The following is a 26,542-nucleotide window of genomic DNA, read 5'->3' on the forward strand; positions in this document are numbered from 1 at the left end:
ACATTATTATTTACCACGAATTTGATCAAATAAAATCTGGCCTCAAATCTTCATTAACTGACAATGTATTGAGCTGATATAAAAAAAATAATGCGTGTATATATAAATGTATTAATTTAACATGAATTTTTAATGATTATTTTCATCCTAATAGAGAAATATTTTACACTTGACATCTTAGTGCATGAAGTTATTTTGCTCATCTGATTTGTGTGCTCTCTTTGGTTTGATTGCATGTGCATGTGCGACTTCTCCTTACAGATTTGAGCGTGTGATGTCACATCCTGCAAGGGAAAAGGCTGTGCCGCGACCTGGCCGCCTTCCCAGCCGGCGCAGCCTCCTGGGGCTGATTCAGCCAATGTTCCCACCCAGGAATCCTGGACGGCTGACAGGAAACAGGCCCAACTCTCTGGAGACCGCTGTAAGTCAACCCTCGCCCGAGTCTCCCCCAGACCCGAAAAGCATCTCTGGGGGCCATTTCTCAGACGAGCCAGCTTACAAATAGACATTCTTGGTCAGCGCCACACCCCGAATCTCACTCGCCTTGCACTCTGCCCGGCTTCCCATCAGCACTGCCTTTGAAGAATTGAACAATCCTATTGAGTAAGACAGGCGTGATTAACAGAAAATGAGTTGGCCCAATTTCACGTTTCGTGACCGAGCTCTTGTTTTCTTGCAACCTTGTCGGAGCATGTTCGATTTCCGTACATCCTCAAATTGTGGCTCCCACTCTGTTGATGCCGTGCCTCAATTAATCGAATGGGATGCCCAAAGCACTGTGTACTTTTAACATGTCGAATCTCGGCTCAGTTTGAATATTCTCCCCAGTCCCCGTAATTCCGTGGTTTTGCGTTTATTGTGTGACTGTTTGTTGTGAAGGCGAGTGTAAATGGTTGTTTGTCCATATGTAGTCCTCTGATTGGCTGGCAACCAGTCCCCGGTGTAGCCTGGCTATCTCGCCAAAAATCATTTTAGGGCCCTCACTTATCATTTTAGGGTCGTTGAAGATGCTAAATTGCCCATTCATGTGAATGGTTATATGTAGGGTTGTTCTCAACCACTTTTTTCTAACCTATACCAGTACTAGTACTCAACTCTTGAGAAGTCACCGATATCCAAGTACTGATACCACTATTAGTTTTGATCCATAACATTTCCCCCCAAAAAACAATAACAGATCGTTTTAAGAAAAGACCTAATGCATTCATTCCAATAGTGTTCCTTAAATGACATGAAATTAATGGTAATCTTAATATTCTTCTAATTTCTAGTTCATAATCGTAAAATGGCCACTGATGTCAGTGTATACGTGAGTACCAATACCTTAAAATAAGGCTTGGTATCGACCCGATAACGATACCTGGTATCAGTACTCGCCAATTCATAGTCAATTGCTTTGTTCTGACTTGGCGGGCCTAAAAGTGTTTTTCATGCAAACATTTACTATAATTATGACATGAATTAGTTTAGGCAAGTGATAACGCATGTGATAGTACATTCTGTATTTACATTTAAAGTAAACTAAAACGCAACAAATTCTTTAGTATTTCATTTATTTTGTAAAAAAAGAAAAGAAAAGGAATGCAATAAACAAAAACAATGTACCTACATTAGTGTTTCAGATTGTACCGAATGGACACAGGCAGCGTGCTACAGGACACAAACAAAAAGGCTATTGCACACGAGACACATTTTCATACATAAACACACACACATATATAAACTGTACATAGATACATACTTACATACATGTTCATATATTTAGAGTCAGGTGACGCAACAAAAGTGATACACATGACAGACGCCTCGAGAGAGAAAAAAAAAAAAAGACATCACTGAAGCTGCCAAAGTGCTTTTCACCATTTCTGCTGGACTGTGTGATTGTGAATGAGTGTGATTTGAAAAAAAATAATCTTTGTAATAAAAATAAAACACACTGAAAGAATGGGAGTATGATCCTGAACAACAGGAACCGGACACACTGAATAAACCAACACAACAGGACATCCTACGGCAACGGGAAGTTGTCGAGAATGAGGATGATGCTGACCTCCCAGTCTCGGGCATTTGAAACCAAGATCTGGTCCCGCGTTTCTTTTTTAGCCGAGGCTTTGACAGCTCGCGTTGCACATGAGACGTACGGCGAACAAATGAAAGCGGGTTGCTCTTTCTTTTCTTTCAAGACTTCACAGTGAGCCAGGATGAGCAGTAATACTGTCGAGCACGGGACCCCTGCCCCGAAACTACTTCTTCATGCATACATTCAGCCAAGTTCCCCTGAGAGGGACGACGCAAACACAGGCGTTGCTAACAACACTGTCAGGACAAATAGAAAAATGTGCTCAAGGAAACTGTTAAGATACATACACAAGATGAGCGTAAAAAAAAAAAAATCGGCACTGGGAAAAAAGAAAGGTGGTTAGTGATGGAAGCTGGAATATATCATACATATGTAATGAGCTACAATTCCATGCATTACAAGGAAGCAGATTATGGTTACTCAAATGGATTTTAAGTAAGGTTATAATGGGACTATATCGCCCTGCCTTGAGCCGATGGCGTCCATCGTGGAATGGTTTCTAAATATGAAGGCCTAATATTCCTGTATTCACTTCCACACAGGAGTTCATCATATCTTTATCAAGTACAACGCATAAGGATAGCAATCGTATGGCTCGAGTTACAATCAGCATCATCAAGATTCTTACTTTTCATTCACGAATTCAGAGGAAATCCCAAATGTAACGCACGCGACGACTTCAAGCTACAAAGTGCAACGCTGAAAGCTTTGCGTTGGAGACGCTGCAAAATAACACGCATTCAAGTGGAATATTAAGCATGTCTTTTTGTTTTGGGCTTGCAAGGCTGGATTTACACTGCAGGTCCGAGTGCTCAATTCAGATTTAATGTACATATCTGTCTAAATGTACACATCCCGTATGGCTGCGTTTAGGGTCACCTGCCTGCCCAAATTGCACAGAAATAAAACACAAACGTCAACACAGGGCAGTGGCAGCCAGAAATTAAACAATGGATGATAAATAATACAAATATTATTACACGTGACATAGCGTGTATGGCTGACTCACCCAATTGAATTAAAAAGTAAACAGCATCACACCATTGACCTCCGTCTGCTAATATTTTGCTATTCAATAATAGACATACGTCTAACGTCGCATATTTAAGCCATATTTAATGGGATGTGCTTTTGCTGTTTATATTTACAGTGTTTTAAAAACAAAACAAGATTACAGTAGTGCCTTGAGTCTGAATCTCATGAGATTTTATATAAACGTTTTTTCCCCTTTGGTTTGACGAACACTTTATAACGGCAGTAAACTTGGTTCAAATTCACAACAAGTAGCAGTTTTGTAAAATTGTAAACAATTCTTCATCTCCACGCTGTTTAATGCAGCTCCCAATTGATGTTTATTGTCAATCTAAACAAACAAATACAATTACATGTTGTGTATCCAAAACAGTGGTGGGGAAGCTCGGCCCTTCAGGTTTTGGATGTTTCCCTGCTCCAACACAGCTGATTCCAATCAACAGGATTGTTATCAGGCTTATGCAGAACTTGCTGATGAGCTGATCATATATCAGCTGTGTTGGAGAAGGGAAACATCCAAAACCTGCAGGACTACAGCCCTCGGGGATCGAGTTTGCCCACCCCTGATCTAAAACAACCAAACAATTTTGCCATAAGAATGAAGCAGCAATAGCTTCATGCTAAGTTATAATGGAAAATGTCATTGACATGCTAAAAGTTAGCATCGATAATTGCAGATTTTCAAACCTTTTAAGCCAGGGGTGGGCAAATCTGGTCCTCAAGGGCCAGAGTCCAGCATGCTTTTTAATGTTTCCCTCCTCTAAAACACCTGAATGAAATGATCAGGATCTGGATAACCCACCCCTTCTTTAAAGCTGCTCTCTGTAACAATTTGGCCACAAATTTTCTTTACAATAGCCTTTATATTTGACCATTTATGACTGAAACATCTTCTAATTAGTAGATTAACACCTTAGCTGTTCACAATGGGTCCTCCTGCAAGCATCTGGCCAATAAATTTTCAGACTACATTCGAGTTCAAATTCCCCGTTCAAATTCAAATTGTGTATGTGAAGAAGGGTCTGTGCAATTTCATTTTTCATCAACAGGTGGCAGTAGCGATACGAAATTCAATTTTCTGCAACCAGTAGCTTTAAGTTATTGATATTCAAATACAAACGGTGACGCAATACATGTAGACGGATAATGCAACAATAATACACACAGGCATATATTCCTTATCTTCTGCCAAATAAGGACTAATATTGCAGTATCTTACTGAATCAATCAATCAATCAATGCAAGTAATAGTAGAAGTGCTATTCTAATTTGTTTGTGTCTGAATGGTTATACTATACCGCCTCCTGGTGGTCAAGGCGGGCACGCCAAAAGGATCACCACAATGAACTGAAACGGAATGAATGAAATTTGTATCTCAAGGCACCACTGTATTCGTGTAGTTTTGTAAGATGTCAAATGTGTCTGTCACTAAGCAGTGTATTGTGAAAACCAATACATATGGGATTTTCCTCCACAATTGGAAGACTAGTTGGCAGCATAAAATTCTGATAAATTAAAAAAATATAACAAATAAAAACGTATTTTTTGGTCCCTTAATGCTTACTGCTGCAATAAAAATTATGAATTACGGGCAGAAAAATGTGATTGTTGTCACTTTAAAATCTGCAAAATTTTTCCATTTTTGTACACATTTTTTTTCAGGGAGGGGAATATTTAAAAAAAAACAGCCAATTTTTGCTGATTTTAAACGAGCTAATATTGACTAATTAATCGGTCGGCCATTTACTCTGACATCCATACCAATGGACAATTTTAGAGTCTTCAATGGACCTAACATGCACGTTTTTGGAATGTGAGTGGAGGACCTGAGGAAAACCCTCGCGAGCACAGGGAGAACGTGCAAATTCGAACCCTTGACCTCAGAAGCGTGAGACTACGATTGATTCGAAATGCCACTTGAGAGAGCAAATCAATCCGAATTGTGTCACACCACGCAGCGTAAATCCAGCCTAATCGCGAGCGGGGAAAGCATACATTAAAACGACTCCATATGATTTCACCAGAGTACCCGTGAAGATTTTCACATTTCCAAAGCACCTCAATTTGGCGTTCTGGTTGGCCTCCCATCCCAACACCAGCGGCATTCGATTGCATCCGCTCTCTTTCTTTTGCCGGCCGTCACACGCAAGTGGTGCAGTTCTGCATGATGGGCGTGGTCTGGTGTTCGTGTTTGTGCGTGCAGTGCTCCAGAGAGCTGGAGCTCTTGAGCGGCACCAGACAGCGCTCGGCGGGCCGCCCGCTCTGCAGCACCCCCCAGCAGCACAGCACGCGCAGGAACTCCTTGCGCATGTCCTTGCTGCGCAGCGTGTAGATGACCGGGTTGAGCGCCGAGTTGAGCATGGCGAAGCCGAAGAAGATGTTGGCTTTGTGGAGGACGGGGCAGGACTGGATGGCGCACGAGGAATCCAGGAGGAGGATGGTGAAGGCGGGCAGCCAGCACATGATGAAGACGCCCAGCACGATGGTGACCGTTTTCAAGAGGGCGTAGGCGGGGGAGTTTGTGGCTTCCTGGTGGCTGGAGCGCACGATCAAGTAGATCTTCACGTAGAGGATGACGATGGAGAGCAGGATGAGGCTGAAAATGGTCACCACGAAGAGGATGTACTTCTTGGAGTAGAGCGGCAGCACGGCGGAGCACTGGGGCAGGTTGTCGATGCAGTTCCACCCCATGATGGGGAGACCGCCCAGCAGGATGGACGTCACCCAGCAGGCTCCGATCAGCAGGAACATGCGGCACGTCTTGGTGGAGCCGTAGACTTTGACCTTGGTGATGGCGATGTAGCGTTCAATGGCGATGGCCAGGAGGCTGAAGACCGACGCGGCCAGGGCGATGAACGCCGTGCCCTCGCGGATGAACCACTGCACGGGCACCAGGTCGAAGGTCCGCGAGCCCGACAGGAAAATGTTGGCAATGTACGCCGAGCCGGCCAGGAGGTCGGAGAAGGCCAGGTTGCCGATGAAGAAGAACATGGCCGAGTGGAACTTCTTGTTGCGGCACACGGCGATGAGCACCAGCAGGTTCTCCAGGATGATGATGGTGCACAGGACCACGATGATGAAGCTGGGGTCCGTCAGCACCTTCTTGTCCTTGTAGGTCTTGTTCAGGTCCTCGATGGTGGTGTTCTTGGCGAACACGTAGTAGTCCGGGATCAGAGTCCGGTTGTAGTACTGGGAGTATCTGCTCCTCATGGCGACCGGCTGGCACCCCGCGGCGGCTTCACGGCAAAGACTCATTCACTCCGAGAGGCCGCGCTGCTCGCCTTGAGGGGAAGAGGGGGCCGGGAGGGACCAACGCCTTTCCCACGGTCACGTCTCAGGAGCTCTACGTGGGTCACCTGCACGTAAAGAGAAGACAAGGTTAGAAATTCTCTGGCTTTATGGGGACTTTGAAATATCTTGCATGAAAACGGATGGATTTTTGGAGGGCCTCTGGGTTTCCATTGGATTTCATATGGCGACGTGGATGCTTGCCCCTCCCCCGCTCCTTCCCAGGTGGAGCTACCGGTTTGTATTCAAAAGGTAAATGCGCTTTAACATCACCAAGCGAACTGGAAGACCGAGACAGAATCACTCATTGTGGGAATATGTGTTTCTAACCTTTTTTATTATTATTATAGCATTTTATTCTCCTCACTTTTTTTCTCCAGTTGTCTAGTTTTCAATCATTTCCTCCTCATTTGGTGAACACGGCGGGTCCGTTTCGACCTGCGTCCCCCCCCCCCCCATTCACAAAGCTTTCTGCCGCATCTTGCAATTCAGCGATAATCCAGTTGGCTTGTAAACGGTACTTTGGGGGAACATATATTATTCTGCGGGACAGCGCGTTCCCGCTTTCAGATGCAGATCTCATCGTCAGGTAGATGATTCGAGTTCAAGACGGGGGAAGAAGAGGCCTGCCAGCTGGACAAAGACAACTGCTCTGGCTGACTGAAGGACACATTCCACTAACGCCCGGCCCGAATGCTCTGCTGTCAACACAAGGCATTGTTGTTGGAACTGAACTATTCCACTGCAGTGAGATATCTCTCGACGCCAGCAGCCTCCGCAGGCCTGCGCAACAGCTTAGGAGCTGCATACAAATCCATATGACATTTTTCTGTCTGCGCCAACGCAACAATCATCTGATTGACATCACATTTATGGAATAGGAGTTCAACTGAATAATACATCACCGTAAGGGGAGTGCCATTTTGGGCAAAATCATTATCAGCAGGAGACAGGAAGTGATGTTGTAGCGCCAGTCATGAGTTACTCCTCTCCTCTGAATTCAGTCAGGCTGACAGATTGCAGAGAGCGACGGAATTTGCTTTTGTTTGCTTTGAGAAAACATGTGAGATGGTTACATTTGAGTATATCTGTTTCTTTAAAAATGTTTCGTTGTAAGCAAACTGTATCAGCTGCAACAAGTAAGTGCATGCTGATTCAAGGAAACTACAAGTCGGTTTTATGTAAAGCGTCATGGCTCTAAGATCTTTGAGAACAAGTTGTGGAAGGTGATATAACATAGTCATTTGCGTTTGCGAAGCATTGGTCGGTAGGATGACGTGAGCGCCGACTGTGATGTCTAGTCTCCATTTTAATCAATGACAGCATCATGAATTAGCGTATCAAATTAGCAATTGAACACGATTTTGAGGTGCTATTGATGTTAGTGTGAAAAATGAAAACCTTGACTAATTAATAGTGCCGTCAAAGTTAAAGCGTTAACTCATTGATCAACTCATTCACTGCCATTGACGGTTATAGACGTCAAAAATCCATTTGAACTATTTCTATTTGTTTAATATTTTTTTCCACTTTTTTTTAACAAGAGTATGAAAACCTAAATTTTTTTAATTGTACATTTAGAACAGATATAAAATGTGAGATTAATTGTGAGTTAACTTATGAAATCATACAATTAATTAAGATTTTAATTGGCCGACGCTCCTAATTTTTAATTGTAATTAATCGCATGACTTCAATAGTTAACTCACGATTAATCATAAATTTGATATCTGTTCTAAATGTACAATAAAAAATTTGTTTCTAGATTTTCATACTCTTGTTAACAAAAGTGGAAAAAAATTGAAACTAATAGAAATAGTTCAAATTAATTTTTGACGTCAATAGCCGTCAATGGCAGTGAATGAGTTAATCACAAAAAATTAATCGTATTAATCATATACTAATGCAAATTAATCGCACTATTAATTTTGACCACAGATGATCCTTTATCTTGACAGCGAATGGCTACGTTAAAGGTAGCACAGGTTGTGTTTGAGCAATAAACATGACTACATACATTAAAAATAAAGCATTTAATAAATGTTTGCTCTACTGGGGTCATTTTTATTTTCATTTTAAATTATGCAAGTAATGAACTGATTAGAAAAAGAGGAGGATGAGTGTGTGCAGTGGATCAAAAAATGTTGAAGATGTTCTCATAACATTAAATGTTGAAAGAATTAACAACAGGTGCTCTTCAAATTTGTTGGGCAAAAAAATGTATATAACAAGCCTTTTTAATTGAGTGATTAACTCATTCACTGCCATTGACGGCTATAGACGTGAAAAAAACATTTGAACTATTTCTATTAGTTTAAATTTTTTTTTCCACTTTTGTTAACAAGAGTATGAAAACCTAGATTTTTTTTTTTACATTTAGAACAGGTTTAAAATTTGTGATTAATTGTGAGTTAACTCTTGAAGTAATGCGATTAATAACAATCAAAAATTTTAATCGCCTGACACCCCTAATTTTTAATAATCTTTTCTCCCCCCCAAAAAAAGATTATAAAAAAAATGTCTAGGTTTTCATACTCATCAACATAAAAAAATGTTAAACTAATAGAAATAGTTCTAATGAGTTTTTGACGTTTATAGGCGTCAATGGCAGTGAATGACTAATCGTGATTAATCAAAACTCTAAGATGTTATTAATCTGATAAAAAAATGTAATCGTTTGACAGCTCTACTAATTAAACAAGTCTTTTAAAGAAAAACGAATTTTCAGAGAAAGTGCCCAATTTCGAATCTCTTAAGTGCAAATACTACACAAAAATGTAAAAAAAAAAAAAGAAAAGAAGAAAAAGAAAGAAATATTGATATGCTGTCACTCTCTTGTGGTTAAACAATTACTAGCTCAACACCAAAGCCAACCACAATAATAAACAAATTGTGAAACAAAATTGGTTGTTATCATGTTGGCATTCTAACATTTAAACACCTCCCACGCACCATTCTATGCACGCACATGTTCAAATATAAGTACCGTAGATCCTATGTCGGGTTGACAAACAAGCGTACTGGAGTGAAATACACGCACGTGAACTTTGAACTAACAGTGTCGGGTTTTATGATTGCGCAATTAAAGCAGTTTAAATATTCACATGACTCCAGCAAAAGTTGAAATCTGTCAAGTGAGTATTAAAAAAAATGAAAAACTGACTGCCAACAAAGGGACAATCCAATTAGGGGAGGAGCTAGCGGCCTTAAAGCTGCCACAAGTAACACAATCCATGTGCTCCGGAGGTAATTCAACACTGATGCGTCTCACTACGACTCGGTTGCGATAGCACAATTCTGCAGGGAAAGAGAAGGAGTGAGTCAGGGAGAGCAAAAGCCACCCAACGAGCATGCATGTGGAACGGCATCTGGACACAAAGGCAGGAATCGGAATGACCGTAAGCAGCCACAGGGAGCCCCATACAGAAAAAAAATGAGTATACAGTCATTAGGACCGAATGGCAACAAATCACAGGCAATTGCCGCTCCCGCCCAATTTCTTTTATAATTGCCTACATTAATAATTAAAACCGTTAATACCCCACAAAATGTGGAGCCAAAACTGTTTAAACTCATATTACATTATCCTATACGAGTCAATTCTGCCAAATATCAGAATTCGGGGTGGGCAAAGCGCAGGTGCCGTACAGCCTTGCCAGCAATAACCGGCTCAGTGTTTCCTCAAGCAGCAACGAGGAACAATCAAGTCCTTGAGGGAGGCGGGCATACTTGGCGGCCTTCGCCGCTCATAATGTCGCCGCTCACTTGGCATGGAGGCTGATGATGCATCTGGAGGGCTGGCAAGAATGGACTTACAGCTGCGAGCCTCCAGCCCGCCGCTTTGCAAGGAGTCGAGTCAGTCGCCATCAGTCTCTTCGCTGTGTTAATAGAAATAAACAAGAAAGCTTGAGACTGAGCGCGTGTGCCAGCTGCGCCGGCCGAATCGCATTAGGTCTCCTTCTTGCAGCCGGGAGCGATTAAGTCAAGTTAGAGCAGACTTCCAGTTAAGCCAGCAACACACATCTTAACCATTTTTTTTTGTATGTGACCCCACATGACAAGTAAAAACGTACTCAAGACAACTAACACAACACACAAGCCGATTATCGGTGCATATGCCAAATATCGGCATCGGCATTTTTACGAATCTGAAAGTCGATAAAGCTGGTATGATTGCGAAGGATTGCGAACGTAGCGAATTGTGTGTTTTCATCAGGATTTGAAGATGTTCACAGACAATTTTTTACTTGTCGCAAAGACATTTCGAACATGCCCAGACATTTTTTCACTGGCTGCGAAGGTCTTTTGAAACCTTTTACGAACCCTGACGAAAACCCCAGATTAGCTACAATCGCATGCATTTGTTGCTCAGTGACATACAGGGAACTTTCCTTTATGGATTTATTTACATTTCTACTTTACATTAAAAAAAAATATGCTGACACTGGGAACTCCCTACACTTTTTATTTAACAAAATAAAATGAAAAAAAAATAATAGGAGATTATGTTGAAATTTTGCTAAACTTTATTTACAGTAGAAAACTTTAGGGAACTATTGCTTATTTTTTAGTTTAGCTTAACACATGCTGATGATCCTGGAAGCTCCCTGCAATTTTTGTTCTCATTTTTAAACAAAGCTGTCAATTCTTTATATGTTTAAAAGTGAAAGAAAGAACGTTTTTTGGTTATCGGTCTCCTTGACTGCTAATAATCGGTGTGGGCCTTGAAAAAAAAAAACACGCAGTATCAGTCTGTCATTAGTAACAATACTAACCTCCAAGAGGCAGCACATGGTGATGGGGGTGCCTTGGTGACCTCACACTCCCTTAAAAAATTGCTGTCAGCTTTCTGGAGCTGATCATTTGATTCAGCTGTGTTGGTGGAGGGAGACATCAAAAACCCACAAGACTGTGGCTCTCGAGGACCAGCGTTCCCTACCTCCGGTATACAGTGTAGGCCAGTGGTGTCCATACTCTTGGATGTTTCCCTTCTCCAACACACCTGAAGCTCGTCAGCAAGCTCTGCTTGATAACAATCATGCTCATTGGAAACAGGTGCGTTTGTAGCACGGAAACATACAAAACCTGCAGGACAGTTTGGACACCACTGGTGTAGGCCCTTTGATATGATCCAAGGGCACTTAGCATGTATTTATTAGCTGTCTTCCTCTTTGAATGACTGAACCACACTAGCATTTCCACCTTTTTTTTAATTGCACGTTGAGGGCCATGATTGTGTGATACTATTTCCTTTGCTTTAATGTACTGTATGTCAAGCCTACTGAATTGTTTTTAAGAATGTGACAAATGACCTTAACTCATTCACTCCCAGCCATTTTCACTGAAGCAACCCCCTTTGCTCCCGGCTGTTTTACTGGATTTTGACTGATTTTGCAATTCCCACAGAATATTATGTTCTGTTGCTATAAAAAAGAAAGAAGAAACATACCAAAAGAAAGATTAGAGTCTCTTCTTTCATCAGGAAAAAAAAGTATAATTGTATCTGTTTCCGTTTTGCAGCTATTAGCATTAGAATATAGCTAAGTTTCATCATTATTCACATTCCTGGTGAAAATACTGACGAAAAGAGCTGATCTCTTATACTCTGCTGCCACCTGCTGGCCGTTTTTTGTAATAACTACCATTGCTTTAAGGCACCTTTTCATGCCAGAAGCTGCATCAAAGCCTTCTGTATGCTTGTGCATAAAAAACAAAACAAAACATAAAAGCCGTGTAAATACGTTTTTGGGAGTGTTTCTCTTTTTCTGTGATTTCTGGCAGGTCAGCACATGACAGATCTCGTCGTATGTGTTGTGGAGACAGGTCGCCGGTCCTCCTGTCACCAAGCTAGCGTCTGTCGTTACGGGATGGGGAAACCTGATGCGCCGGTTTCTCCCCACACACACGCGGCCCCGCCCCTTTACCTGCCATGTTTGGCTAGACTTCCTGCTATTCAACACCTTGATACGCTAACCTAGTGGTCATCTCATCTGCCTCGCATTTCTGAGGTTGTAGTTCGAATCTTGGCTCAGGCTTTCTTGTGAGGAGTTTTGCATGATCTGCTCGTGCTTGCCTGTGGGAACTTCCTCCCTCATTATTATATCTGCCTTGTGATTGGCTCTTAAAGTCTGCTCCGTCACTCTATTGAGGATAAGTGCGATTGCAAATAGACAGATGGCATTCAACTGCATTGAACGAAGCTGGCTCATTTATTTGGACTGCAAACGTTGTCACGTTTTGTTTTGCTGGACACATGTAGACACACGTGCACGCAAAGACAAAATAACACGACACGCTGTCTGGATTTGTGGGGGAGTCGATGAAAAGTGTCATGGCTGCGAGCGGACGTGTTAGGGCAAGTGACCGACAGATGAAAACAAACCAGGCACAGTCACCTGGCACTCATTACTGGTGCACGCCATCTAAACTTTCAGTGTCATTCTGAAAGCTGATGCGTCCCTCGTAAGTCCCAAGACTTCAAGCTCTCTAGTGACAGCTGCACAAAAGCCAGCCATGTTTTTTTCTTTTCTTTTTCTTTTTTTAAACCCCCCACCCACTCTTTAAAACACCTGATAAGCTCCAATTAGCGCTGCACCACCTGCTACCTGTAACTGCTTAAAACGGACTCACTTTCTCTTCTTAAAGAGCTCCATGCTGTGCACACTTATATTATAAGACAGGAGTTCTGCTTTTTTTTTTTTTTTTCATTACAGGAAAACCTTGATTGCGCACAGGGTTTCAACTGTTTGGTGGCCGCATAGACGTTTGTGGTTTTGAGCGAACATCCTGGAACAAAGTATGACAAACTATTTCCACACACTAAAAGAAATGTCTTTGCTGCTGTGACAATTGTGTCAATTAAAAAAAAAAGTAAAAAACAACAACAACATTTTTATCAGTCAGTATCAATGGGGTTCTAGCTGTGCTATACAGTACAGTGTTCCCAAACTTTTTTTTTCTTCTTTTTTTTCCTTCTTTTTTTTACAGACGGACTCTAAAATTAATTTAATTCTTGTTCTGAACATATTTTCATACTTCATTTTGAGAAAAAATTAAATCATATATTAAATCATAAATGTAAAAAACAACAACAACATTTTTATCAGTCAGTATCAATGGGGTTCTAGCTGTGCTATATAGTACAGTGTTCCCAAAAACAAGAATTAAATTAATTTTAGAGTCCGTCTGTAAAAAAAAAGAAGAAAGAAAAAAGTTTGGGAACACTGTACTATATAGCACAGCTAGAACCCCATTGATACTGACTGATAAAAATGTTGTTGTTTTTTACAAATTTTTTTAATTGACACAATTGTCACAGCAGCAAAGACATTTCTTTTAGTGTGTGGAAATATATATATGCTAATAATGTTAAATGCTAATCTGATGTTTGACGACCCCCCCCCAAAAAACATGGGTCTTTCTGAATTCTAGATGAATAGAGTTCTGGCTATGGCTGCTAATATTTTTAACATCAAGTATTCTACTGATTATCGCATTGATTAATCAAATAAAAAATAATTTGCATAATTAGTTATTATTAGGGATGTTCGATACCACATTTTTTCCCAGACTGATACCAGTACGATTACTCAACTCAACCCTAAACCTAACCCATAAAATTCCCCACCCACCCACAAAAAACGACAGATAATTTTACAGCTGCTCAATGCAGGAAATTTTATTTTGAATCGCTACTGCCATCTGTTAATTACCTTCCTCATATACGCACTGCGTGCATGACGTCTCATCTGCAGACAGAGGGCGGAAAATTCGAACCCGAATTCAGTCTGAAAACTATTGGCCAGAGGCTTGCAGGAGTATCCATTGTGAGCACTAAGGCGTTAATCTGCTAATTAGAAGATGTTTCAGTTATAAATGGTCCAATAGAACAGCTATTGTAAAGATATTTTGGGGCAAATTGTTACATAGAGCAGCTTTAAAAAGGCATACAGTATATATCCTAATACAGCAATTTTGCAATTACAACATGAAATTAATTGTAATTTTCTATTCTTTTAATTCCTGATCGTAAAACAATCACAAGAGTTACCGATACCTACTTGTATAGCACTTTTCCACCTCCAAAGCAGTCCACACTGACTCCTCATTCAACTGCCGATGACACGGCATCAGGAGCAATTGGAGGTTTAGTATCTTGCTCAAGGACACTTCAACATGGTCACATGGGCTGGGGATCGAACCCACAACTTTTGGGTTGAGCCATGCCTCTCCCAGTAAGTGAGACAAACTGCTATGCAAACAGCACTACAAGATTTCAACACACTTCCTTGTTGCTCTATTTTTGGAGATGTACATGATTTTTGTAAGACATTTAAAAAAATGTTATAATCTATTGCATGGCAAAAATACAGCAGTACAGAAAACAATGAAGTGGCTACAGTGATGAAATCTTGTGCTTTTTGCACAAAGCACTACAGTACCCGGTTTCAACACAGCAGCCACTTCAGCTCAAATTTGGACTGGGATGACATTGATTTGGCCTTTCAACAACATGAACACTGACATACTTGTCTCACAAAAAAAAAAAACACCACACACATGATCATAGTACATGTGGTCCTTTTGTGCATGGACTAAACAGGAAACGCTGGGATGGCCTGCTGGCACGTGGCCAAAGTCTCTCTGCGTCTCCACCCTGAGGCTTCATGCGTGTGGTTGATCCGAGCCACACCGCAGTATTGATCCACGGTCGATACGCAGGGTTTAAAAGCGGGATAATGAGAATCGGCGCTGCTAATCCTTTGAACGACCCCGGTGGTGCAGACGGATCACGAGCCCGCACAATGCTGCTGGTTTAGTCTACTACCTGTAAATGAGTTCAAAACAACCGAGCTCACATCCGTTAGTTGTGACGGCCCACATGTAAGTAGTAACGCGCCTTATCTGCGTTACATGCCCTCCTGCACACACGCTGCAGATAAGGATGCAAAACGCTGACAATCAATGTAAAAATCACCTGTTCGGCAAATTAGCCTAAAAATGTGACACAATCTAAGTAAAGAGATCCCATACTCTGTGTTTTACTGCAGTCGAATGCTCCAAAAGTGGTCGAATTTTCACTTCAACCAAAATCTTATCACTTTCACCATTACAAGTGTTTATTCCAGCACCTTAAATCAAAGTGTGATAAGGGGGAGACTGGAGACCAAGCACCCCATCACACCCCAGCACACTCCCATGTTTGTCTACTCAGAGACAACTACTGTAATGTCCTGACAGTATTTCCTCATCTAAGTGGCTGTTGCGTTTATTTAACTGCAGAATTTAACTCTCTCTCTCTCTCTCTCTCTCTCTCTCTCTCTCTCTCTCTCTCTCTCTCTCTCTCTCTTTTAAGCAAACAATATTTTCACAGCAACAACCCCCCCAAAAAAAAAAAAAAAGCCGGACAATCACTACAGTGAACTTTTGATCAAATTGGTTTACAAGGCTCGGTAAGTGCTACTGTTTTGGTTAGCAACCAAATTGAAAAAAAGGCTGAATGGATATTTTATATTTGCAAAACAATCATTATGACTTGATAGTTGTACATGATAAATTTGGTCCGTCAAAAAACGGCCTTTTCTGGCACCATCTTGTGCCCACATTTTTTTAAACAATACAAGAAACCATACCAGGGGAAAAACAACCAATCAGAGGCAGATGGTGTGATGGACATACCAGTCTTATTTGTCAATCGTAGATAACACTCATCACGGGCACTCGACGGACTTACATATGAAAACACTGTCAACGCCACTTACTTGCCGTTGGGAGAAGTGAAGCCACCGGCGGCCATCTTACATTGTCACTCAGTAAGACCACCTAATTTGAATACATTGAGTGAAAAATTTGCTGCGAAATGTAACGCTAACTTCTGTGATTCACAATTCACAGTAATGAGAAAATAGACTCTGAATGGTTAATCGGGGGGGGGGGGGGGGCAAGTTCTACAGTGAGCAAAGCGTGGGCCGAGCATTTCGGACGATGACACTGCCAATTGGATTTTGAAACTGTAGCGATTCTCAAAGGCATCACACTGACAAATGACAAGCAGCACCTTGAAGAGGAAGTTTAAACGAGGAAGAGGAGGCGCGCGACCTGTAATAGCTTCTGCTGTATCACTGAGAGGAACTCAGAAAAGCTTTGCGCAGCTTTAAACCATGAATAGATTTAAAACCGACATTTCCAAACAATTTAAAGGTGACTAAAGTTTAAAAAGATATGTGACCTTAATGGTGCACTTTCTGTATGTATGCATTATCATTTGGTTTCACTTTGTATGACTAAACATCTCTTCACTCTTATGTACAGTATATAAATAAATACATATTGTTAAACAAATACCACTCTTAACGTGCCAATCAAAATTGAGCAACAAACATATTTGCTCAGCAGATTGAAAGTATGCAGTAGGCTATCAGTTGCACGAGTATCTTTACGTCACCAAAGCATTAGATGACAGCAGACAGAACACTTCCTCTTTTACTGACAGATGAAACACTTCCCTCTTGGCTTTAAAAAACAAACAAAAAAATAATAATGATTTGTCTTGAACACCAAAACCTTTCATGGTCTTTGTTCCATGCAAACAAAAAACATGCTTCATTAAAACCGCCCATAAGCGTCTGGAAATTCGTGGTGGGAGGGCGGGTGAAAATGGGTGCCCTCAATTCATAGTGGGGGTCTCGTCTTTTAATTAGGGATTACCCTTTTCGCTTGTCAAAGAGTCTGACAGTTTGGGTACAGTCTCTTCAGAGGGGTCCGCTGTGCGTGTCAATGCGGTTTAGCCAGGCCGGTGACGGAGGTGGACTTGCCTTCCTCACTTAAGTCCAGCTCAGGAAGTTTGCCATGCTTTATTTATGGCAGATGTTCTTGCTGTATGTGACAAAGAGTTGTGTAAAAAAAAAAAAGGGGGCATCATAGCGCCTCGGGACCAGACACCCCCCCACTCAAAATCCTTAATATAGTCTGCTTATACTAGGGGGGAGGGGGTGGGGGCGATGGCTGGGTTGAGGTTTCTTCTAAGCTGGCACCTTGGAAGCAATTGCTTTAATGTCTTGACAGTAGTTCCACAAATAAGTGCCTATAGACATCTGGTTTGTATAAATATTATTTTTATAAACACACACAAAAAAATACCAAAATACCAAACAATCTGCGTCTTCCTCGTGGCGGTTGTTGTAAGACTCATCTGTCAGGTGCAGCTGTTTTGGTTAGCAATAGAATAGAAATTGAGTCAGTGGGTAACTGCCAAATAGAATGCCCATTTTTTGATGCTGACGAGAAAAAAATGAGATATCTATTTGGTGAGAGGTGCTTATGTGTTCCAAATCACTTCATTTATTGTTGATGAAAATGGTGCAATACTGCACCAGCCATCCAAATCAAAGTCGAAAAGCCTTTAATACTTCACTCAAGAACATGAATATGTGACATGTTCTTCCAAACGCTTTTCCCAAGGTCTTAGAGCCAAGAGTGATGCGGTTCAACAGGTAAAAACGAATTTGCATGCACTTACTCTTGTGGCTGACCAGTTCTTTCTGCATGACAGCGATCCAATTTGAACAAAACAAGCTTACTCTAATGTAGCTAACCTATTTCCATTTGTAATTGTCCAAAAAGAAAAAATCTTAACTTTAAACCTTGAGGCAACATAATGCCACATGGCTGTCACTGGCTGTTCACAAGCTATTTTCAACTATTTAAATTGGTTAACAATGTGTTAAAAAACAAAAAACAAAAACAAGACGACATGGGGACAGACCACTGAACTTGACCATATTTCAACATGAGGTTTCCGGCCAACAGTATCTGCCTATCACGCTGAACATCATCTTCGATCTCAGTCTCAACACCCTCCTTCCACCTTATTCTTTATCACAGAAACTTAAAATGTGAAAGTGCGGTTAGGTCTTGCTGTCCTGATGAAAGCAAAGAATCTTCCAATTTCAGCTGACACCTTCCTTGTTCATATCTTCACAATGAGCTCAAGCTAATGAATGGCTTGGAACCCCCTTTTTCGCACTCTATTGTCCCCTCTCCAAAACCTTGAACTCCACCCCTTCTCATGTTCACATGTGATCTTTTCGTCAAGGATCAGGGGAGTCGACGAGACATATTCGCGCAAGGTTTCCGTCCCGTGACTGCAGCCTTCACGCTTGTTCTACTGCATGAACTCCACAGGCGTGGGGGGGAGAAGAGGGAGGAGGGTGAGGAGGAGGAGTAGTGATGTGATGACAACAACACGAAATGGAACATGATACCACCTACCCAGGCTTCTGCTGTTGCTGCCAAGCACCCGCTGATAAGATGCTGGACTGATGGAGGTACGTCCATCTATCCTCACACTCCAGCAAATGGACAAAGCGCCAAGACTCCCCAAGCAAACACAAATCCATTAAAACAGGGACCGCTATTATGGAGTGTGTGTGTGTGGGGAGGGGGGGGGGGACAACATGGTTGCCTAGGAAGGGAACATGGCTGTGTTCTTTACGCGCTGAAAAAAAACTCTCCATGTCTTGGATATCTCTCTATGATGTCAACTCTTTTCTCGTGGAGAACTACAATCTACTATTAGTCACCGGTGCATGAGTGCATGAAGCAATTTTTATGACAACACCATAAATCACGCTGTTGCCTGCCAAAAGAACAGTTTGCATTTATTGGTGATTTGAAAATACACTATGGTCTTAAGATATGCCTCTTAATCAAGTAATTAATCAATCATGGGTTGGCTAGGTTCTTTAGCTCTTAAGTCATCTTCTTTATAGACATTTTGGACCATTGTATACATCAATTTTATGGGAAACATTTGGGAAAAGCCATTTTCAGCTCCAGTATGTGCGTACTAAAGCCAAAAGGGCGTTCTCAGAGGAGGTTGTGATGGAAGAACCCCTTCCCCTTCCAGCTCACTCCAACACCTTTGGGAGGACTTCAATTTGAGAGCTAACAATGCTAACACCTCATGTTCTTCTGAATAAATGGACAAAAACGTCCCGTCCCAATACTTTTGGCCACATGCTGTATTTTCCAGTCGAGCAGTTACGTTAACCTGCATGAGCCTTCTGAAGTGCGTTGTCCTACAGTATTAAAGGGGGAGTCAACCCCTCAAAAATGTCTTGACAATAATATGATCTATGCAGCCCTACTAGTCTAAATATGGTATTCTGGTTAACACTGCGTTAGTGGAATAAGAGTTAAGTAGCAAAATCCAGCAGTTTTTATCAATCTCAAGAGGCGGCCATTTTGCCACTTTCTGTCGACTGAAGATCACAGTTGCTCAGGTCTCAGGCAACGACCAATCACAGCTCACCTGTTTTCTGAAGCTGAGCTATGATTGGTTGTTACTTGAGACCTGAGCAACTGTGATGTCATCTTCAGTCGACAGCAAGTAGCAAAATGGCCGCTCCCTGAGATAGATAAAAACGTCTCGATTTTGCTTCATAACTCATATTCCATTTCCGTTTGCCAATCTGTTGGCAATGGAGCAGTCCTTCATGTTTAAAAGTCTGAAAAGCTGAGGCATACTCAACAGCCGTTTCGAAACAAAAGAGGCTATAGTGGCTAACTAAAACAGGTTGTTGTGAGGGGGGTGGGAGGCAGGGGGCAGTGTAATATTTGCGCATGGCATCCTTAGAGCTCTGAGTTCCAATCAGCTGAACAATTCAAAACTTAAGAAAAAGTTGCTTGGCTTACTGGTGGATTGTAAGGAACCCTGTTGAGTTTTGCAGCTGCACAAACAAAGCTGATTGGATAACAAAGACTCCCAAGTGGGCGGAAGGAAGAACAAGTAAGAGGAGGAGGTCTTTTCAACCACAGCATCCTCGCGTGTACCTGTTCTCACACTTTTCCCGTCACGCAGCACCCAGAAACGATCAGCAATCAGAAAACCCAAGATGTGACCACATTGATTAAGCCGTTGCCATCCACTTCATAAATCGCTCAGTGCAACCTCAACTGAAGGCTGCAGGCCGCTGTCAATCCTGTCCAAAACCGCAGCATGAACCAGAAACCTGACATTTAAAAACCGTCTAAACCTGGTCGTACACTAGAATTCAAAATGTCGCACTGCCAGAACAGATTGTTGCTCACACTTGCTATAAAACTCCAGAAGTCTATTGTGTGCATGCGTTTGAAACTGTTGCCAAAAAAGGAACACTCTGCACTAGGGCTCTTTCAGCCAATTAAAATCCTGAAGAAAGTTGTATCTGGAAAAAGGGTAAAGGAACGTTAGGATCATATGTGCGGGCCGCCTGCGAAGTATAGTTATTTTAGTAAGTCATAAAGCAAAAGCATAAAATCTGCGCACGTAAGGAGATGGTGGTAACGTCATACAAAGGAGACGAGCCAATAAAAACGTCGGTTTTCCCCGACTACACGCAAATGCTGACAACAGTTTTTGGAAAGTCTTCACGCTGGTTTTCACTGACCTAAAAAAGTGGATGAAAGGCTGAACCGACTTCAAAAATACTCGCCACCATGCGGAGTGGGCGTAGCATGTCTGGCCTAGCATGTTTTGGGGTTGGCTGAATGCAACGTGACTAGAGTCGCATCGACGCTTTAGCAAACGTCAGGATGTCCTGGCATGCCGCTTGAAGAATCTGCGCCTGGTCACGGTGTGTTAAAGTTCGGGGGGGGGGGGGTAGTGTTGGGAGTTCTTAGTTTGTTCAAGTCCCTCAAGTGGAAAAGGAATGCAACGGGAGTTAATGGATTTTTCATTGACTGAGACACCCCGGTACTCTAGAGAAGCCTGTGTGAACATCTAGATGATAACCAGAGCCAGCGGGATGTCGAGTAGATCCATCTATAAAAGGGGCTAAAAAAAATCCCAAGCCATATATTTCTCAGAGGGGCGACACTCCCTGCTCTTGGCTGTGAATCAGAAAGCAACATGCTGCCGGTGTTGTGTTGTGACTTGTGAGAGGAGAAGACTTTTTTTTCTGCTGCATCTGACACACCCTAAAAAAAAAGTTGTTCAGGCTGTGAATGGGGGCAAACCGGTCAGAACTGTCAGAACACTAACCCGGAAAAAAACTGCATAAACTGCTGCATTGTCTCCTGTGATCTGTCACTCTTGTTTTTTGCCCTCACATCTTGAGCGATGGTTTCACTTAACCAGGTAGATGCCTCTGGCAGCGCAATCCTCAGATCTTGCGCTGTTGTTAGCCCTCCGATCTCGCTGCATAAAGTGGTGTGTGTCTACAACAAAAGAGGAGTCACCCTCCCAAAGGAAAAGCCGCCTCACTGCGTCCTGTTACGGACCGCTCCCAGGCTTCGGCTGAAACCCGAGCGTCCTACGAGGGGAGATCGACACCACCCACCCGCTCCGCGTCCCCGCCTTCGACCCCACTCCAGTGACCGGTTCCAGTAGGAAAAAGAAAGTCCCTCGCAAATCCAGTTCCCACCGCTCAATTGTCATTTATTTATCCACGCACACACTTAAACATCTGCTTATTTGTTTGACAGATCTATGTGACGCCAATTCTCACGCTAATCCCCGTCTCCGGTTACGCATGAAATGCAGGCAACGCTCTGCAACACAAACATGCAGCATGCAGGCCTGCGCTTCCCTGAAATTGATTAAGACTTCTGCCATGTGCTCTCAGTCAACATGTGTGCCTTAAATTGACAGTTTTTACAGGTAGAACCTTCGCATTTGATTTCAGACTGGAAACTACCCCGTGCCTTTTGGCCTAGGGCGAGGTACAAAACTGGGTGAAAACTGTACCTTCAGGCTTGTGTCTGGAGTGAGTCTCTCATCTGTTTAACCCCTGACCTTTACAGCTTTGGAACACACATGTACCATTTTGAGTTAAGGCAAGGTACGACATGGAATCTCATACCCAGTCTTACAGGGTACAGACAGTAGATTCGATCTTTAACCGTACACAGGTTTGTCACTGGGGTATTGTACTGTATACCCTCCTGAAAATGACAGGATACAAAACTTGGGGTCCAACAATTAGCCCTAAGAGTTACATTTAGGATTAAAATGGCTTGTGTCTGGGGTGTTCTTCAAGAGATACTGCCGTTTTGCCCTTTCACAACTGCCTGTGCTTTTTTCTTTTACCCCAAATGAGGTACACGATTTGGAGTATACCCTATATCAGTGGTAGGCAACCTTTAACCTCGAGAGCCACTGTCCATGTCTCCCTCCACCAAAACACACCTGCTTCATGAACAAGATCGTTATCAGGCTTCTACAGAGTTTGCTGGTGAGCTGATCATTTCAGCCAGCTGTGTTGGAGGAGGGAGACATGGAAAACAGGCAGGACAGGGTTCCCTATCCCTGCCCTATATGGAGATGTTACTTTTAATGATATATGGGAAATTGCATATTCTGTATATTTTATTACTCTGGAACATTTCTTCACCTTTTGGCTCTGGACCAGGTGCTAAATTTGGAGGCTAATACTTTTAATGCTACAGCACTGGTTCAAGCTTTTGACTCATTCACTTTCACAGCTTAAGACCAGACCTCTCTACCTTTTGGACCCAAAACCAGATACAGAATTAGGAGTGCCTTACACGGAGATTCACTTTCAACTGATCAACACCCAAATCTTACCACTTGGAAACATACCTAACCTATCCCTTTATATCTCAGTGGGTTCTCTTAATATTACTGCTATTGTCATTTTCATGTTCACAGTTTACTTGAATTTTACACTTTCAAGCTTGGCACGGGATAAAATTTGTAGTTCCAAAAGGCAAAACTTGCGTAGATTTTAGCTAGGGACAGAAATGATTTATTATATTTCTGACAATCTGTTCATTAACATTGCAAGATCAAACACAAAAAGGACAAAGAAAACCCACATGTATGAAGAAACCAAAACAGGCCCCGGTGGCACCCTATTGTTTGTTCTAGTGCAATGAGCCATGCGATGACACAAAACCAAAATGCAGAAGGACCATCGGTGTGTCCACTCCGTTCTACCGGTGATATGTTGGGATTGCCCAAGACGGGGAACCCAAAACAAACTGAGCAAGTCTGGCACGACACTGCCATCAATGAACCTGTCGACAGAGCTTTCGACACTTGATAAGCCCCCGTGCGATGCTGCCGAGCGTGTTTCCTCCTCACCCACGGGCACTTGCGAAGTTATCACAAGTGCATTTATTGTCTCATTCCAGCTGCATCACCACAATCACATGCTTTTTTTGCTAGAGTTGATTCTTCGCTCAGGCCACACTTGCTTCTGCTTTGCCTACCACAGCAGACCGAATGATGGATCAGCGCTTTTATCTGAGCAATAAACGCTATTTCCCCCGCCTTATCATCTTATCTCACAGTGATTTGGCGCCTCTCGCCACAGCACTGCCGACACCTCCAGGGCTGTTTTTAATCTTAGGAAACAACGTGCAGCAGTTCAGGCCTTTTTTTAGAGGCAGACACTAGTGATGCCTTTTTAAGAAAGTAGTGATGGTCTTTGTGTGTGATTTCCACAACAGGAGCGTGTTAAGTCTGCCATTGTTTGAGCTCTGAGTTGCCTTTCTCTGGGGAGGACATCTCTGACCCAAGAGATTTAGCCAGAACATGAGGGGGGCAGGGGGGCATGGTGCTGGTGATAATGGAGGCTTTTGTCTTATTAATACATCCTTTCAATACAATGCCTTCTTTAGAGTGACGGATGAACAAGCCTCAACAACATCGGAGGGGTCATAGCAGTGGGGGGGGGGGGCACAGCAGGCTGCGCAACGGCTTTAAGGACCCCCCCTTCACTCACCCTTCAACACCACCCCCATGTACGTGCATGCACAAGACAGATGCATTGAGCCCACTGTACACCCATCGCCATCTATTTAATGTTTAACGACACCGTGTTAGCCTTTAAACACGCACACAGACACACGCAATGACGCGCAATTGCAGTGGTCGCCACATCTGCGCTTCGACTTTCACTTTAGCGCCAAAGTTTAGGGGGAAAAAACTTTCTTTGTTAGCAGCGTCACTCTTAAATGTTCTAAAACTTACCCCATGGGAGAGAAAAGATGACTTTGGTCCCAAGTGGCGCTCACACGTAGTCATCAACTTGTAGATTAAAAAAACAACAACAACACACAACTCAAAGTTCAGCTCTCCTGCTCCAATCCAGCGGATGACAATCACGACCGTTTTGGTGGCAAGACGCGCCGTCTGGTCCGTGCTGGTAGACGATCCATAGCGGACCGAAGTTCAGCGGACTCCGGTGCAAGTCCAATCAACTCTCGGGGAGCGTGTCCGGCAGCGGTCTCGCTTTCTCGGATCCCGCAGCACGTCTGCCGCAGCACGAGTGCTCGTCCTCCTGCCGCCGCCGCCGCTGTTGTTGCTGCTGCTGACTGAACACACGCACACACACACAGTCACACGCTGACACACACGCACACGCTCCAGAGGCAGGGAGGCGCGCGTATGACGCCATCTACTCGCACGCACGCGCACATACACACAAACGCAGATGCGTTCTCTTACGCATAAATACGTGATATATGCACGTACACATGATGTAGATGTTGTTGTTGTTTTTTTAAAACAGAAATTCTAATATTCCGCTCTACAGTCTACATTTGGGTCAGTCCTTGTTGCATGAACCGACGTACCCTTCTCGGATGAGAGGCAAAACGTTCTCTAAGACAAAAAGAGCAGTCCAGTTGCAATCAATACAGCCCAGAGAAAGCAATGACCTGGATGAATGGGAATATCCACAAGCATGTCAGCAACAATGTTAAAAAAAAGTGACTGACTAAATAACTAAAGGTGCATGAGCACATGCATCCCTTCACCTTCACTGATAAAAAAAAAAAAGTACTTTAAATGTATTTAATTTGAACATGAATAGAATGTGGTATAAATAACATTTATTATTTTGTACTCATTTGAGTTAAAGAGGAGTAAATGACATTTTACCACATGCAGGAAGGCATTGCTGTACAGATAAACGAGCAAAAAGTTCTACTAAACAAAACAGGATGCTAAATATGTTGTACTTGAAGGGAACAATCTCGGGCAGTGGCGTGATAACCATTGGGAAATTCGAGAGAAGTTACGAACAACTGGTCCAAACCAGACCGTGTAACAATCCGTAGTATGGCACCGCGCTACATGGTGACACCTCTTTGGTTTTGGTTTTATATTGAGGCAACACATTTTCATCTTGCCTTCAGTGTATTTTACGCCATGGACCTGAGTGGCGGTCGTGTACACAATTGTCCACTTATTCATGACGCGTGATAATATCTTTTTGGGCTTCTTAAGTGTGGACATTCAGCCCATTTTTGCTTTCTATTTTTGGCTAACCAGCAGCGCCGTTCATGGTGGTTACAACTGACATGGCCCAGCGATTATTATTATATTTTTGTAAAGGTTTTAACAAAATGTAATTATGCTGCTGTTGAACAGTAACATTGCATTTTAAGCACTTATGGGATATTTACGTTGTATTTGATATATGTATTGCTTTTGATTATAGAACGTAACATATAATACATTTTGCTTGTTGTTATTATTCAAAGCAGCAACATCAGTGATGATTGTGACTAGCAGAGAGGTTACTGAGTGACCAGGTGACCCCAGTGAAGGCGGAGAAGGATGTGGTGGTCTTGGTGGAAAAGGAAGAGAATGAAGCAGGAACAAGCGATAACAAGACAGGTAGAGATGTGTGTCGGACTGCCCAACCGTAGACAGGTATGCGCTGAAGTGTAAAAAAAATGATGAGATGTAAAATCACTGTTTCAAAGCTCATGGGATAGTATTCGGGGCTTTGTGATGCAGCAAGGGGGGAAACAATGTTCGGCCTTTGGTCGCATACACCAGGGGTCTCTCCATCTCAAATTACTGGGCTGAATTTCGGGTTTGAGGGTATACCAAAAGGTTATCCTTTACAAATTAGACAAGTGAAAAGTCACATTGCTATCAGATAAGATGATAACCACATTGCATGCTAAACCAAAGACATGCTTGGTCAATCACTAGTTTTATCAGTTAAATATCCGTTCCATAGTTTTTGCATAACGCTGCGAGTAATCAACTAACATGGTAAATAATTCATAGAATGGCGCCTCCGCCAAGGCAAAATAATCCTTCACACACTTTCGTGGAGTCCCACATCTTAACTGATTGAAATTCCTCACTGTGAAATTGAGTCAAATGATTCCGTTTAA

The 26,542-nt window shown here is 42.5% G+C and overlaps 1 protein-coding gene across 1 annotated transcript; it reads right to left on the reverse strand.

The window, feature by feature from the left end:
* Window positions 1-1,536: 1,536 nt before the first annotated feature.
* Window positions 1,537-24,727, reverse strand: s1pr2 (sphingosine-1-phosphate receptor 2). Its single transcript, XM_086070697.1, has 2 exons — window positions 24,378-24,727; window positions 1,537-6,468 (listed from the first exon to the last, which is right to left on the reverse strand). Exon 2 carries the CDS (start codon window positions 6,365-6,367, stop codon window positions 5,252-5,254), a length of 1,116 nt encoding a protein of 371 aa, XP_085926823.1. The 5' UTR covers window positions 6,368-6,468; window positions 24,378-24,727; the 3' UTR covers window positions 1,537-5,251.
* Between the last annotated feature and the right edge of the window lie 1,815 nt (window positions 24,728-26,542).

This window comes from Leptonotus elevatus, chromosome 1 (genome assembly GCF_054856555.1).
Source record: "Leptonotus elevatus isolate MCC_2025b chromosome 1, RoL_Lele_1.0, whole genome shotgun sequence".
Taxonomy (NCBI): Eukaryota; Metazoa; Chordata; class Actinopteri; order Syngnathiformes; family Syngnathidae; genus Leptonotus; species Leptonotus elevatus.